The 16,556-nt window shown below is 34.2% G+C and overlaps 1 protein-coding gene across 10 annotated transcripts in view; it reads left to right on the top strand.

The window, feature by feature from the left end:
• The window catches only part of CDKAL1 (CDK5 regulatory subunit associated protein 1 like 1), a 567,467-nt gene that overhangs the window by 171,630 nt on the left and 379,281 nt on the right, over positions 1 to 16,556 (top strand). For all 10 annotated transcript variants that reach the window (XM_006909233.3, XM_015587298.2, XM_015587300.2 and 7 more), the window contains one exon: positions 11,329 to 11,449. In XM_006909233.3, coding sequence (XP_006909295.1) covers positions 11,329 to 11,449 — 121 coding nt within the window. The remainder of the gene's footprint in view (positions 1 to 11,328; positions 11,450 to 16,556) is intronic.

Below are 16,556 nucleotides of genomic sequence, written 5' to 3'. Positions count from 1 at the left end.
CTTGTTTTCCTGCTAACAGAGTCATATTTAACATCCCACACAATCTCATTGGTTCTCAGTTTACTGAGTTGTGAATTGTATAAAATGGAAGGTCCCTTCAACTTAGAGATTCTAGGATTATTTGAGACTGCAATATAAAACTGAGTTTCAGAATTATTGACATTTTGGATAGTGATCTCTAGCAAATGTTATTAGAATGTGACTAGTTTTTTTTTTTTTTTGCATCCTAATCTCCATATGCCACGTTTTACTTTTTCTTTTCCCTTCCTATTTATAAAATGAAGTTGAAGATGTTTGTGGCAGACATACCATGCAATTTTCTGTCATGTAGCTCTGTGTTCTCCAGTGAAGAAAGATCTCAAGGAAAACACTGTTCTCTGACTCCTGTACCTTTACCTTTACCTTTATTTAACTTTTGGTTGTAGCACCATCCTCCATGGTGAAGGGTAGTGTACTTCCCAGTGTTGCTTAAGAGTTTTGTGCTTCTTCGAAGCCATTTTCATTTCTATCCTGGGGCATTTTTATTTTCAGGAATTTGAGATGGGCAGTTTTAATCTTGGTGACTGGAATTGCTGGAGGAAAAGAAAGAAAAGAGGATTTAATGTAAGCTGAGAATGTCACCCATAGTAGTGATTCTCAAGGGTATTTACTGAGAGAGGAATGGTAGCTGAAAGGGACTCTTAGCCAGAGAGGGAAGATGGCAGAGTGGTTTATCAGAACCTGGGAAACCTGGAGGTTGGAAATACTGCCATGTGGCCTCTCACCTAGATTCATTGCCTTTCAACCCCTGTTACAGCTGAGTAAGGATCATATCACTGATGTGTCCTGGATGGGAAAACAGCCATGGTTCTCCACCTTGGTCTCTAGGCACATATACCACGATTTACCCAGGGTTACGTGCCATTCCTGCCACACTACTCTGCTTTCTTCCTCTTTCATCACATTCAAGAAATGGTATCACATTGCAAGTGAGTGATTTAATAGGGATGACCTTGAATCTACTTTAACTTATAAATTTAAAAATCATTTGCAAATTTATTATTATCAATGCAATTATTTGTGACCTATTTTCTAGCCCTCCAGAGCTTTAAAAATAAATGGATTCTGATTTTAACTTACAGTGTTTGAAAGTTTCAGAAGTCTCCTGGCCTTCTTGCTTTGGAGAAACGTCATTAGCTCTAGAAGTCTTGATAGGATTACAGTTGCATTAATTATAGTAGGAACTGTAATTAACTTCTGTCTAGCTCTTTATAGCTTACCCCTTTCTTATACATTAATTCATTTGTACTCCACAGGTACCCTGGCATCACTGATTATACAGCTAGGCAACAGTGTACTATAATTTGAAACCTAATCCTCTAATCTCATGTACTTTACATTTGGTTAAGCTGTTTACCTTGAATGCAGAGAAGTGACAAAGTATGACCCATTTATTATTATTTCCTTTCCTCCTGCCTATTGTTTACGATCACTGCTCACCCATTTCTAGTTCTCTTTCATATTCACATTTCTGTTTCCTCTTTGGTTTCTTTTCCTCCATACCCTCCTTTCTCTTAGTTTTACTTGCCATTTAATTTTGTGTCAACCAAAAATCTTTTTTTGTAAGGAGCTAATAAATATTTGTTATATTTAAAAATAATTCCAAATAATTTACTTTGCTGTAAATGTGCTTAATTTAGTATATGAGGGAGTAAAAGTACTCCTTACATGTGCAAGCAACCAATAAAAAGCTAATCTAACCAATAAAAAGCTGAAGAATATATTCTACAGAGAAAATTCTTTTGGATATGTTTTTTAAACATAATTTTTGAAAGTTTTAATGTGAAACTTTATATAGTTTTTACTGTCAAGTGGTTAGGTCAAGAAAATTCATCCACATTTTTTAAGGATATGGCCTATGTTTTAAATCCTAGTTTTGTATTTAGGCCAGATAAATATTGAAACTGTAACTAGAAGGATTTAGATAAAGATAACTTTCAGTCTTTAATATTTTGTAATCAACAATTATCATAATTTTTAAAAATTAAGTTTTAAAAATAATGTTTGATCAGTCTTTTGATTAGAATTGAGAATGCATCTCAAGCCCACATAATTTTTACCTCATAAACTGTATTTAGAACCATTTTTATTTTCAAAGGTGCAGTTTTTCAGTTTATGCCGAGTTTTAATAAATCTTTTAAGTGAAATCTGGTTTTAGTGATAGGCTGGTTTTAAGAAGTGGAAAATGAACAACAAGCAGGAATTCTAGCAAAGAACTGTGCATGCTGTGTTAGTAGTACTGTGTCCAAATATCTTGTGGGATATGCAGAGTCGTGAATATCAATTGGGTCTTGCTTGCTCAGCCTCCCACACTAGTATCGCCTCTCCTTGAAGCCTTTTCTGATCTTTCCCAGGAAAGCTGACTGCTCTCTCATGGTGTCCCATTGTTCCTAGAAACATTGATCAGACCACCAGTGACACTTCATTCCAGTTATTTGTTTACAAGTCTGCTTTCTTTGAGCCCTTAAATGCCTTTAGAGCAGAAGTTATGTGGTGGTTCAGAACAGAATTTTTTTGGGGGTTTGGGGGATATTTTGGGAGTCTTTATGTTGTAAGTAAATATTGATAAAATTAATTTCATGCATTATTTTTAAGCTTATTTGTGCAGCTCATCACTGAAGATGAAGCGAAACAGAATAAGGACAGACAGGCATTTTTTTAAGATCCATAAATGGAACACACTCTTCAATTTTCTCTGCTTCCCATCTCTCCTGTCACATTTTATGGTGGCTTCAAGTTGAATAATAACAGGAGGAAACTTGCAATTTTCATTTGTGATTTAAAATGGGAATTTGGGTTTTAGTTTTTAAAAGTTAAACTTGACTTACAAATTTCTTTTGGTTTTGGTTTTACTGTTACTTCTAGCAGCTTGAATGCCATCTATTATGAGGTCTGTTATCTCTGTTTTCATCACCTGGTGCAGTAATTTTGAGGAATAGGTTAAAGCATGAACAATGATTAAGTTCTGTGTTGCTGCCGTGATACTTTACATACTGAAACTGACACATACATAGCTTTATTCCTGTAAACACTGAAGCCTTTGAGCTATTTAAACAAATTTAGAACTTAAGAATGCCTATTGTAGCAAGACAGCCAATGACCCGAGGAGTTCTTTTAAGGATCTCTACTAATGTGGAGTTATTGATGTGGGACTGCTTTGACTTTTGAATATTATGATGTACACTTGATTTAGATTGTGAAAAATAAATTGGCACCACACAAATCTCTCCCCGTTGTCATAAAAATTATATCCACTTACAAAAGACATAATTAAAACATTAAATGCTTATGGTAATTTGCCTCCAGAAGGTATCTCCAGTAAGGTAAGAAGACATTTTGCTTATATGGATTATATGTATCCTTTGTTTAATATGATGACCTTAAAATAATTGTCATTATTTGTTGTACCAGCAGTGCTGTGCAAATGGAAGTAAAAATCACGAACAAACGTTTTCAACTTTCCATCTTCTATAATTCGGGATCATACATAAATTTCACGTCATTATAATTATAGTATAGAACCTTTTTTTGTGTGTGTGCAACAAGAGTTTTGATATTAAATAATCTTTAAACTTCTAGAGATTTAAACTTTGTATTATGACCTTATTTAGTTTCTTTTCCAACCTGCCAGCCTATCAGGTAAGGTGTTGGCTTCTTCATGCTTTGTTAAGCTAGGGAAATGCACACAGGTAACATCAGTACCTTAGTCGGCTCTCTTATACTTTGGTTCATGCTTTGAATTGTCTTTAGACAGTTGATTCTTAACATCCTTTTATTAATATCTTTTCTAAGTGTTATTGTTCTAGTTAATATTTAAATTCTTCATACGTGCTGAAATCTTAGTAGCTGAAATTGTAGTGATCTTATATTTTCGAATGCTAACATTTTATGTAGTTTTCCAACCTACACTTGTGACAAAGCTGCTTCTAACATTTAACGCAACTTCTTTATTTTACTTTACTTCTTTTAAAATGAGAATATTTCAAGAGAGAGTTACAGTTTAGTGTGAATATCAGAGTATGCTTGCTTTCTTAAGAGGTGCCTGTATATGCGTAATGACATTAAATGGAGGAGAGATAAACTTCTGGCTGCATTTTTGTTTTCCTTTATAATTAAATAGTTAAGAATGCCTGTGAAGGACATGTCAAGTAATAGCACCAAACATTTCGTAGAAAAATAGATTAATTGAGCATTTCTCTCTAATATTCTTTAATAATATTCGAATTGATGTGATTAAATTTTTTAAGTGAGAATTGTTATCTGCAGTACATTTACTATTTTTTTTTTTTTTTTTTCTTGAATTTTCTGCCAGTCTTCTTTTGGCCTCTTCCCCTAGCTCCCAACATCATGTTGGATTGCTTTACTAGGAGGTTTTCCAGTAGGCTGACCCAGAGCTTAGGTTTCAGACAAGTCTTCTCAATGTGTAGTTAATAGGACTCTATTTGTGTGAAGTGAGAGCAGTTAGTAAGAAACCAAGAAAACTTGGCAAGAGGCCTCTCTAGTGGTGGTGGAGGTGGGTGGTCACATATTAAGGAAACAATGAATGGCCATTAAAATCAGGCGAGAGGAATAAAGTATTGAAGGAAAGTCTGGCTGTTTATGGAGCCTTTAGAACAAAAAGAAATTAAAGGGGGAAAAAAAATAAACAAGAGGAGATTGAGCTGCCAGATCACTGCTGCTTCTGTAATGTGTAATGATATTCTAAAGCTAATTTGTACAAACCACTTTAGCTTTGGGAACCAAAGGAGAGAAGATTGGTTTGTGTGTAGAAACATAATTAATGAATATATATTTTGTAGATAGTTTTATTTCAGTCAATTAATATATGTGATTACATTTCAGGGATTGGTTCTTTTCTGTTTGTGAATGACCGTTATAGTTGGCTTTCTGACATGTTGACAGACTGGGCTTTCTATATGGGTGGGATGTTTTCCCTCAGCTCTAATAATGTTCAGTGCAATTAGCACTGTAGGATTTGGAAAAGATTTTTCACTCTTGAAGATCCATAAACGACATTGAATATTGATTCAACTAATACAACAATTATTGTACAAAATGTGTCTGGTTTGTTTTTTTTAACATAGGTTTTTCAGTATTGCGAATTCACAAATATGCATATAATTGTGAATTATATTAAACAACTAGGTTTTCGTTCAAAATTTTATAATCTATAATAATTTTAGCTAATGAAATGGTTTACTAACTTTCTTTAGTGGATTAGATTAAATATAAAACCCAGCATGGAATCAGGGTTTTGTAGCTGGTTTATAAATAACTGCTGAAAGTCTCAGGCTTAAAATTAAATTTATTTTAACAGGCCTGAATTTTTTGTGACACTTGTAAGTAACAACTTAGATGTTTATTAAAGATAGTTAATAAACCCACTGCGAAACATTGGACTATTATTTAGAGGACATGAAATGTGAATTTCAATTTAAAATGGAAACGGTAAAAGATACCAGAAATACAATGTTTGAGTATGTCTCATTCTACATATAAGGCGATTTCTTTTTTCGTACTTGTATTATAATTACATATCTCTATTTTAATCACTTTACATTTTTATCACTATCTCCTCAGTGGTCTCATGTTATTATCAGTTGATCTGGTCACACTGAGCATCATTCTTTCCATCTTTTCTATTAATACTTCCTCCTCTAATTTCTTTTTATGTGCAATTAGAATTATGTAAAAACCAATGTTTTCACTCTCTTTTTCTTTCAAACTTGTTGTCCTGATTTTTTTTCTTCTATTTCTCTTCAGTCTAGCCAAAAAGAGTGATGAAGTCTTCAGTAGTCATAAGATAAATCAGTGTTCATTGAGGAAGCATTCTTTTTCCATAACAGTGCTAGGCATCAGTGGTTAACCAGAAGGGATCAAACAAAGAAGCAATATATGAGTGTGTAAATGTGGTCCTCGCTTCATAGTTCCTTTATAATACATCATATTCATTTGCAGCATAAATTTGCTCCAAATTTTTTTCTTTTACCTTTTGTCTTTACTCTCTTGTCATGTTTCCCTGTTCTTCAGTCCTTGTTTTCTGACCATTGCTTCCCAAAGACATGCTTTCTTTAAGATGTCTCCTTCAGTTTTCTTCTTTATTCTGTCAAATTTGTTTGTTTTAGATGGTAACAGTATTGATAACTGCACATAATAGGTACTTATTTTCAATATATGGTCTACAGGTTTAAGGAGTTAATTTGAAACAAATTCTGTTTGAAAAAGAATTTTTACCTATTTATGTATTAAATTTGTTGGGGTAACATTAGTTAATTAGATTATAAAATTTTCAGGTATAACAAAGTTTTATCCTGTAATTGTTCTGTGGTTGAATTTCCTTCTTTTCATCTTTGGCCAGATATAATGAGGGACTTTTATGTTATTTTCTACTTTGTCTTTAAGTGTATTATATTTTCAACGAAAAAAAAAGATTATTGTTAGGTCTACTGCTTATTAATGAATCATTGGATTAGAAAATAACTTATTATATCATCAGGCAGAGATATGTTCCTTTATTTGCATGTAGATAGTGATGATGAATAATTTATCAAATGTTATTAGTACAGGCTGCATATTACTGAAGTCTCAGCAGGATATAATGAAATTTGTCTCCTGCTAGTATGAAAAAAGCATGCCTTTGCATAGTCATTATTGAACTTTTGGCATATCTCAGAGAACTATTATGTTATTATGCCAGTCTTGCTCACCTCTTCATTAACTGGACTTTGGACTGAAGAGTTCAATTTATCTTGAAAATCTGTGAAATCTGGTATGCCAAATGGTTGCTTGACTCTAGCTACCTTTTTTTAATCAGAGCAAGAATTTTTAGAATGAATGAAGTATGTAATGTTTCTTATTAAAGTGATTAGTGCAAAAAGGCTATGACTGATGGTTTTATTACTTCTGGTCATTAAAAGCTGTCTGTATAGGAGATATTTAAGCAATATATCTTTCTGAAATGAGGAGGTGATGAAACATGTATAGAATTGCTTAGAATTTTACATCTGTACCAATTAAGTATTTGAAATTATTTTAAATAATTGCTTTTTAAAAGGTGGCTTTGATTTGCTTGTGCCATGATTGTGTGAGGAGGTCAAGAAATCTAAGCAGCAATGAGGCTAGACAGTCAAAAACAAGCCATTTCAGCACTCTGGACATCAACTAAAAGCATTCCTTACATTCAGAAGTATTTATTCACCAAAACAACTGAACTTGGATTAAAAAATGTGAGTCTGTGTTGTTTGTGCCTTGTGCACTCTCATTTTCCTTCTTCAGCTCTGAGGGCAAGTTTGTTCAACCAGGGTGGGCAGGCTAAGCTTTACCAGTACTCCTAAGATGGCTCAGTTGATTTGGAAAACTGTCAGTTAAAGTAGAGATTTTGATGGCAAATGACAAGGAGAGTCTCAGTTCTATCCCTCTGAAGTTGTGGACCTGTTTGGCACACAGTGTACAGGTGCATGAGCCAGGGATTTAACAAGGACATCTGGGAGGTGAAACAGAGATAGAAGGTTTGATAAATCTCCAGACTGTACGTTGACTGGAGGTGGTGCACATGCATAGCAGAGACTAGATTAGGCCCAGTCCAGCCACACTTAGCTGCCTGCTGGAGCATGCATGCACATCCAGAGGAGGTGGCAGAGGACCCAGGAAAGTCTAGGAGAAAGTACAAGTTGGGGCAGTCTTGAAAATGGCCCTAACTTTGAATGCCTTCACCTGCTCATACAGATTCATCAACAGATAGGAGAAATCTTATTGGCTCAAGGTGTTTGAACATATGTGTGATGAGTCTTGCTTAACAAAAAGCTTGCAGATACAGACTTAACCCCTGGGAAGTCATGCACGGGGGAGGAGGGAAACCAAAACAAAACTAAAAAGGCACATCATCCACCATTCATATTGTAGAGAGACAGACTTCACAGATCTATTCCAGGGAATCTGCTAAACAAAAACAACTTTTGGGTCGGGGGAATCCGAATTGAGAGTTGCCACAATATATTGTCTAAAATGTCTATTATTCAACAAATATTATGATATATGCAAAGGAACCAAGTATAACCATATTCAGGAAATAATGCAGTCAGTACAAATTGTGTTTGGCCAAACATGTTGGATTTAGCAAAGACTCCCAAGTACTAAGTGAAACCATGTTAAATCACTTAAGGAGCAGATGGTGACAGTGACTTGAATACAGAATCACAAAAAGATAGACCAATAGAGTTCTAGAGTTGAAAAGTACAGTAACTGAAATTAAATGATCATTCAAGGAGCTCAATTGCAGATTTGAGATGACAGAAGAGAAAATCAGTAAATTTGAGAATAGACCAATAGAAATTAACCAACCTCAAAGAAGAAAAACGAACAAGGCTCAAAGACCTGTGGACAACATCTAGCTAACCAAGTATATCAAGGGAGTCACGGAAAGAGAAGACACAGAAAAAGTGCTAAGAAAAAAAAAAAATACTAGATGAAAACTTCTCAAACTTGGTGAAAAACATTATGGATCAAAAAGCTACATGAATTGCACAGGAAAGATCCACACCTAGATGCATTATACTCAAACCATTGAAAGACAGAGAAAATCTGGAAACATAAAAAAGTGACACATTATGTACAGGGGAACAACAATAAGAATTATTGATTTCTCGTTAGAAGCAATAGCAGTCAAAGGCAGTGGACTGATACATTCAATGCTCAAAGAGAAAAACTGTCAACTAATAATTCTATATTCAACAAAGGTATCTTTCACGAATGAAGCAAAATAAAAACATTCCTGAACAAAAATAATTTGTTGCTATAATATTTTATTTACAAGAAATACTAATGTTCTTTAGGCAGAAAGGATATGGTACCAAATGATAACTTCAGTTCTCAGGAGGAAATTAAAAGTGGTAGAAATGGTAATTATGTCGGTGAATATAATATACTATATAAGTTTATATTTTTCACATTTTCTTTTCTTTAAAAGCATACAGGTAAAATTTATAAAACTTTTTGGGTTTATACAACTGTATATTAATATGTGTGACAACAGCAGCACAAAGGAAGAGGAGGGAAAAGAAATTCATATTGTAGAGAGACAGACTTCACAGATCTAGTCCAGGCACTTGGACAATTGAATATCCATATGCAAAAAAATGAACTTAGACCTCTGTTATACACAAGTAACAAAGTAGACCCTAGACCTAAATATAAGAGCCCAAGAATAAAACTTCTAGAAGAAAATGTAGGAGAAATATTTATGTCCTACGGCTAAGTATACAGCAAAAGTATGAGCTATAAAAGACAAAATTGATTAATTGAACTTCATTAAGTTGAAAACAAATACTTTTCAAAAGATACTATCGTGAATATGAAACTGTAAGCCAAAGACTGATTATTTTCACATCATGTTATCTAACAAAGTTCTTGCAAGCAGGATATATAAAGAATTTTTACAACTCGATAAGACAGATACTGTCTTATACGCAAAATATTGGCAAAATACTGGAGTAGACATTTTTATTAGGCTTTTCCAGAGAAACAATTTGTGTGCGTGTGTGTGTATAAAGAGATGTATTATGAGGAATTGGCTCACACGATTATGGAGGCTGCAAATTCCAAAGATCTGCAGTCAGCAAGCTGATGACCCATGCGGCTGATGTCTAGTTTCAGTTCAAGTTCAAAGGCCTGAGAATTAGGAGAGCTGATGGTGGAAGCTCCAGTTTGCTACTGGGCAGGCATGCTACCCAAGAAGAGCTAATTTTTCAGTCTGAGTCTGAAGGCTAGAAGAGACCATTGACCCAGGTAGGATGAGTTTCTACTACTTATTAATTAAGTAGGCTTTTTTTTTTTCCTATTCAGGGCTTCGATTCATTGGATAAGGCCCACCAGAGTTAGGGAGAGCAATTTGCTTTATTCAGTTTACTGATTCAAATGTCAGTCTCATCCTGAAACATCATGTAGATGCACCGCAAATAATATTTGGTTAAATGTCTGGGCACCCGATAGCCTAGTCAAGTTGACATACAACATTAACTATCTCAGCATTTTACCAAACAGGGCATACAGTTGGCTCATAATCACGTTAAAAAGGTGCTCGACATCTTTAATCATTATAGAAATGCACATTCTTTCAAACCACAATAATATACCATGACACACCCACTAGAATAGCTCTTGTCAAAAAGTTATAGTATGAGGTCTTAGCAACAATGTGGAGAAACTCAAACCCTCATACATTGCTGGTAGGATATAAAATGGTATCACCACTTTGGAAAATAGTTGTTTCTTATAAAGTTAAATAAATTTACCATATGACCTAGCATTTTTATTCATAGGAATCCAAGAGAAATGAAAACATATGTCCCTATAAAGACTCGTATGCACATATTCATACAAGGAGTATTATAATAAGTATTAGAAACAATTTAAATGTCATCATAGAATGTGGCATATTTTGTATGGAGACAGGGATGGACTATATAAAGAAGCTTGAGGGAATTTTGGGGGTGATAGAAAGGTTATAAAGCTAGGGTTTTGTGTTGATTGCATAACTCTAAGTTTATAAAATTATTGAATTGTATGTTCACAATGGGTGGATTGTATAGGATGTACGTTAGTAAAGTTAGAAAAAAATAATGTATATAATGAACAAATGAGAAAGTAAACAAAAAATAATAATTGGGGAATCTGAAGGGGATGGAGATTTTTTGTACTATTCCATCTTTTCCACAGCTCTGCAATTATTCACATTTCAAAATTCTAAAATTTTAATGGCTCTTAGAAGTGGTCTAATTTTTTTGTAATGTTTTTGTAAAAATAAGTTTAAAAACTTTTGTTCGTTTTTAAAAATCCAGTCCTAAAATGTCATTTTATCTCAGCTTGTCTATTCTTTACTTCTTTGATTTGTTGTTTGCTTTGAACAGATAATCTGCTTTTGCATTTTCCCCCCATGTAGTGCAAAATTGGCCAGCAGGCCCAGTGCCTAAGTGAACCCTTCCTGCTTTCAGATACATGTCTCATCTATGCTAGGGATGATATTCTGAGGATATATGTTTCTCTCATGGTATTTTGAGGATATATGTTTCTCTTATCTGTGCAGTAAAATGTGCCAATATTATGGACACGAACACAGCGTTTTTCTCTTTGGCAGTATTTTTCTTAGGTTCAGTGATCACATCTTTTCTAGTTTTTTTTTTCCTCCATAAAATAAAAAGTTAAATGCAAACATTAACACATTTGTTGAGAGCAGTAAATTAAAGTGAAGTTGTGTGACTCGTGCTAATGTATATTTATATGCTTTATTTGAAGGTCATTCTGTGAGACTGCTGGGTCAGAAAAAGGATAATGGAAAACGGTTGGGGGGAGCACGACTGGATTTGCCAAAGATTAGGAAGAATCCACTGATAGAAATCATTTCCATCAATACCGGGTAAGCTTCTTTCATACTTATAAAACGTTCACTATACTTCATGAATGTAGGTTTTCTTTTTTTTTTTCTGGACATGTGACATAGAAATGTAGTTTAATATTTTCATGGGGAAGAAAAATCAAAAAGCTCTAAAGCATATGATTATAGTTTCTTCTAAAATGTTTCTGTATACAAATTAATATTAATATTATTCTGACTTCTTTTTGGTAATAAACATGGATTTCATTTTCCAGCTATGCCCTTGGTTAAAAAACTTTTAAAAAGAGTATTTTATTTTTTAGAATGGTTAATGTACCCATCATTTTGTACTATGTTTTCAATAGGGTTATAGTAAATATTGCTCAAGGTATTAATCATGTTTTGATTAACTATCTGAAATACATATTTTAAAATGTTACTCTTATGAGCTTTAAACTGGAAATAAGCATTGTAACTGAATATTGAGTACTCTTAATTTCCGAGTCTTAGAGTCTGAAATTCTTTTGCCTGATTCCAACTCTTGGTATATTCATTTATACTTAGTTTTATTTACATTTATTGAATTTGGTTCCTTTAAATTATGCCTCTACCTGGAAAAGTTACACATTTCCCACTCTAATCTATATTATTGTAGTCTGAAAGTTTGATGAAGCAAAAGCCTTCTATTCCTTAAACTGCAGGACTCCGTCCATTTATATAGCTACCTAACATTTCCCACAAATTTAAGCTGTCTTGCTCAATTTTGATTTCATCTTCATTCTCTCTTTAAAAAAATTTTTCTCTTTTTGTGCTTTGCTTTCTTCATGCTATTTCCTGTTGAGAGCAGGTGAACTTATCTCTCCTTCTCCAACATCTTTCTACCTGTCTCTAAGCTGGTGCTTTTAGTTCCTCCTGCACTATTGCAGCTATGTTATTGCGAGTTATCTTTTCTCTAGTCTTACTACCTTCTGGTTAATCCTTCACACTGCTGACAAAGACTAGGGAAGACAGGTCTTTTGATTTTTCTCTAAAAGCCCCGTGGGATGAGTTTCAGTTGACTTGTAGTATTCATCCTGAATCATTGTCTGGCCTTCAGAGTTGAAGGTTCAGAAACCTGGACCTATCAAGCTCAGATACTAGTGATTAAATTGGTACATAACAGATGTGTAATTACATTGACTGGAGTATCTAATAATAGCCTTTCTCTCTTGAGCCTGAGCCTAAAAATTGTAAGCATTAAGCAGTTTGCTAATCCCTCTGTCTCATTGTTTTCCTTCCTCAGGTAAGCATTTTTTTTTTAATTCATGATTTCCTACATAAAATTGCAGCATCCCTACATTTCCCTCTCTTCCATATTTGCCTTATTTTCCTCTGTAACACTTCTCCCATTGCTATACACGCACACACACACACACACGTATGTATATGTGTGTGTATTCATTTATATTTTCATTATCTGTCTTTCCTTACTGGCATACCATAAGCCCCACAATGGCAGGGAATTTCGACTCTTGTTTATCATTGTATCCTTAGTATATATAAGAATGTACACAGTAGGGACTTAATAAATATTTACTTACTGAATGAACCATCAAGTGGTGTTATTTGAAAGTTTTGTGAAATTATGCTAAATTTACTTCCCAATACTGATTACCTTACCATTGGGACAGTAATACTTGGGAGTTTGGCTAAACATACTTTGTCCTGAATAGTGCCTTTAGATGGGCAAAATCAAAATGTTTCTGAGAATCTCTCTCTCCCTTTTTTTTTAATATATGCAGAATTGATCAACTTTTTTTGGGTAGACACATTTCTTTAAGTATGTTAATATTTTAGAATCTGTCAAATGCTATTATATAAGGATCCATTTGGTCTCTTCAAAGGGGGACTCTGCAGCTACTTTTGACCCATTGAGTTTTTATTTTAACTGTTTGTTTTCAAAGATGCTTTATTTTTCTAGTCTTTGTGTACTTCTCCATTTTGTCACTCCACACATACACCTCACACTCCAGTAGTCAGTTATACTGAAGTACTTTTAATTCTCAAACTCAAGGTTCTTTCTTCTCTGTCTTCACTCCAGGCCTCTGTGCGTGGTATGAGGTTTCTCTGCTAGTTTTCTCCTTTTCCCATTCCTCTTGTTGGCAATCCTCCTGTGTATGGTGACATGCCCTTTTTTGGGTGGCTGCATGCTCCTCCCTCAATCGCTGGGCTAAGTCCCTTCTTCCATTGTGCATCTACAATATTTCCTATTTATCTTGATTATGGCACTTCTCAGACTGAATAATTTTATTTTCCAAAAATTGTAAACTTCTTGGGTTCTGAAAGTATTTCAATTATCTTTTCTGTGAAGAGCCTAATTGCCCCAGGATGAGAAATTATACTTAATTCAGTCTTCAAGGAATAGGAGACCCACTGAAGTCTTGAACAGAGTGAGAAGTATTTGTAGCTAGACATTAGAAAGGTTATTCCAGGATCAGTTTGTAATGTGGATTGGCGTTGGAAGATAGATAGATGAAAGAGGACCACTTAGGAAGCCATTAGCATCCCAGCCAGGAAAGGAGAGTGGTTGTGGAAATGAAAAGCAAGGATGGCAGCAAGTTCTTGGAATGGTTTTAGAACATGGACTTCGGCCTACTCTGGTGGAGTTATTTGTTACCATGGATTTGGAAGTTCCAAAGAATAGTTGGAGACAGAAATATAAGATGAAAAAGAAACTTTAGTTGAAGGGGTGAGAGTGAATGAGGTCACTGAAGGTGAGTGGTCAGTACCTTTGTATAGGAAATAGGTGGAGAAAGAGGAATCATCTGTGACATAGAAGTCAGAGATGAAGGTTTTATGATGATGGAGTGTCATACTATCAGTTGCTTCAGACTCGATAAGGAGAAATAATCCTGGAATAGGTGAGCCATTTCGGTAGTGGGAAAATTAGAAACCAGGTTAGAAATTAGTTTTGCTATGGTAAGATTATTCTCTTGAGGAGTTCGACTATAAAGTAAGAGAGATAGTCTTTAGAGAATAGAAATACATGTATTTTTAATCCGAGCTTGTTTAGAATGCAGAAGGGTAAGTATTAGAAATATATTGATGGGAGAAACTGAACAGGATCATAAATACAGATGGAAAGGTAAGCCCTGGAAAGGAAGGGTGCTTTTGTGCTTCCTTACCTATAGCACTCAAGGAAGTCTAAGTGTAGAACTTACCAGTTCATTGTTCTTAAAGTTCTTGACCAATTTAATGTGATTCGATTCCTTCATACTATCAGGCAAAATAGAGGGCGGTGTTTCACTGTTAGGTCCCTTTATGTTTTAGTTAACATACCACAATCCTTTTTATTTCAGTTCATTTTTATTTTTATTATTTTTTAAATTTATTTTTTAATTAAGTTTATTGGGGTAACACTGGTTAATACAATTATATAATTTTCAGGAGTGCATTACCATTTGACATCTATATATTCTATCGTGTGTTTATCACCCAAAGTCCAGTTTCCTTCAGCTACCATATATTTGATCCCCTTTACCCACTTCACCCTCCCCCTAAACCTTATATTTGCCCTGCTTTACCTTGTCTGTCACTAGCCTATAGTCCATGTCCATGAGTCTCTGTTTGTTAACATACCACAATCTTTTGATGACACTGATGCGCTAGGGCCAATTCTTGACTGGAATACCCCCCACCCCACAGGATTTGTCAGTGTTCTTTTCCTTTCCCTTCCTCCTTCTGGTGGTGATGTTCAGTTGTTATTCTACCCTGTGTATTTTCTACAAACTGGAAGCTATATCTCATGTTAGAGTCTAATTAAAAATTTGGCCAGAAATAATAATTTCAGAGCTAAAGATACAAAATTTGAAGATTCATCTCAGTGTTTCATTCTTATTAAATTAGTAGTGGAGTGAGCTCTTAGTTCTGAAGCACAGCAGAGTAGGATATGTGTGCATATTTATGTAAAAAAGTATCAACCTTCATTTATATGTGGAATCTAACAAATAAACAAACAAAACAGAAACAGACTTACCAATGCAGGGAAGAAGCTTATGGTTGCCAGATGGAAGGGAGTTGGGGGGCTGGGTGAAAAAGGTGAAAGGATTAATAAGTATGAATTGGCAGTTACAAAATAGGCATGGGGTTGTGAAGTACAGCATAGGAAATATAGTCTATAATATTGTAATAACTATGTATGTTGCCAGGTGGGCACTAGATTTATTGGGGGGATCACTTCACAAATTATATCAATGTCTAAGCACTATGCTATTCACCTGAAGCTAATAAAAAATAATGTTGAACATCAACTGTAATTGAAGAAATTTAAAAAAAAGAGAGAAGAAAAGTAGCAACCAAGCGCTATGGTCAAGATAACAGGAAGTCAGTCAGCATGCGCATAAACAAAAGCAGTGAGCTGATTGTCTTATTTTTGTGATTGTCTTATTTTTTTCTAGCACTGAGAATGGAGTATAGGGGACAAAAAGTAAAAAAAATAGAAATTGGATCATAAAGAAAATCTGTACTTTATGTTGCCTTCTTTGTCACTATTAAAGTCATCATTTTTGACACCATCTTGGCAGTTTTTGTTCTCCCAAAGCCAAAAGTTGAGTGCTGCTTAGTAGTTCTGATATGTTATATCATTTTAAAGATACTATTAGATTGTCTCTAGTTTGAAAGGATAATCCTCCCCTGGGCTAAACACGTTTTTGAAAATACTGTGTGACCCTGTAGTACTTTACTGATATTTTTTCTTTTAAAATTTATCTTGTCTTTCTTGTTATTTGCTATCTGTCAGACATAAAATGGTGGAATATGGGAACCTTTAAGGGGATCTAATTTTCTTTGAAACATATACTTGAATTTATTATCATTTTAAAAAGTGTCTGTTACTTTTCCCCCTGTAATATCTTAGCTCTTAGAAAACAAACTAACTTGGATGTTTTACCATCTTTCTCTAATGTACAGAATTTATCAGTCCCTATTCCAGTGCTAGATACATAGAGTGCTCTTTAAATATTTGAATGAATGAGTGAAAGAACAAGGATGCAAATTTATTTCATATAAGTGAAATTGTTTTTAGAGAAATATAATTACTGCTAATAACATTTTGTTATCTTTCTGGTTCTGATGATTAAAACATGAAATAGTTATTAACTAGATATAATCA

The sequence above is a fragment of the Pteropus alecto genome, unplaced genomic scaffold (assembly GCF_000325575.1).
Source record: "Pteropus alecto unplaced genomic scaffold, ASM32557v1 scaffold121, whole genome shotgun sequence".
NCBI classification, from domain to species: Eukaryota; Metazoa; Chordata; class Mammalia; order Chiroptera; family Pteropodidae; genus Pteropus; species Pteropus alecto.
This window is presented reverse-complemented; position numbering and strand designations above follow the sequence as displayed.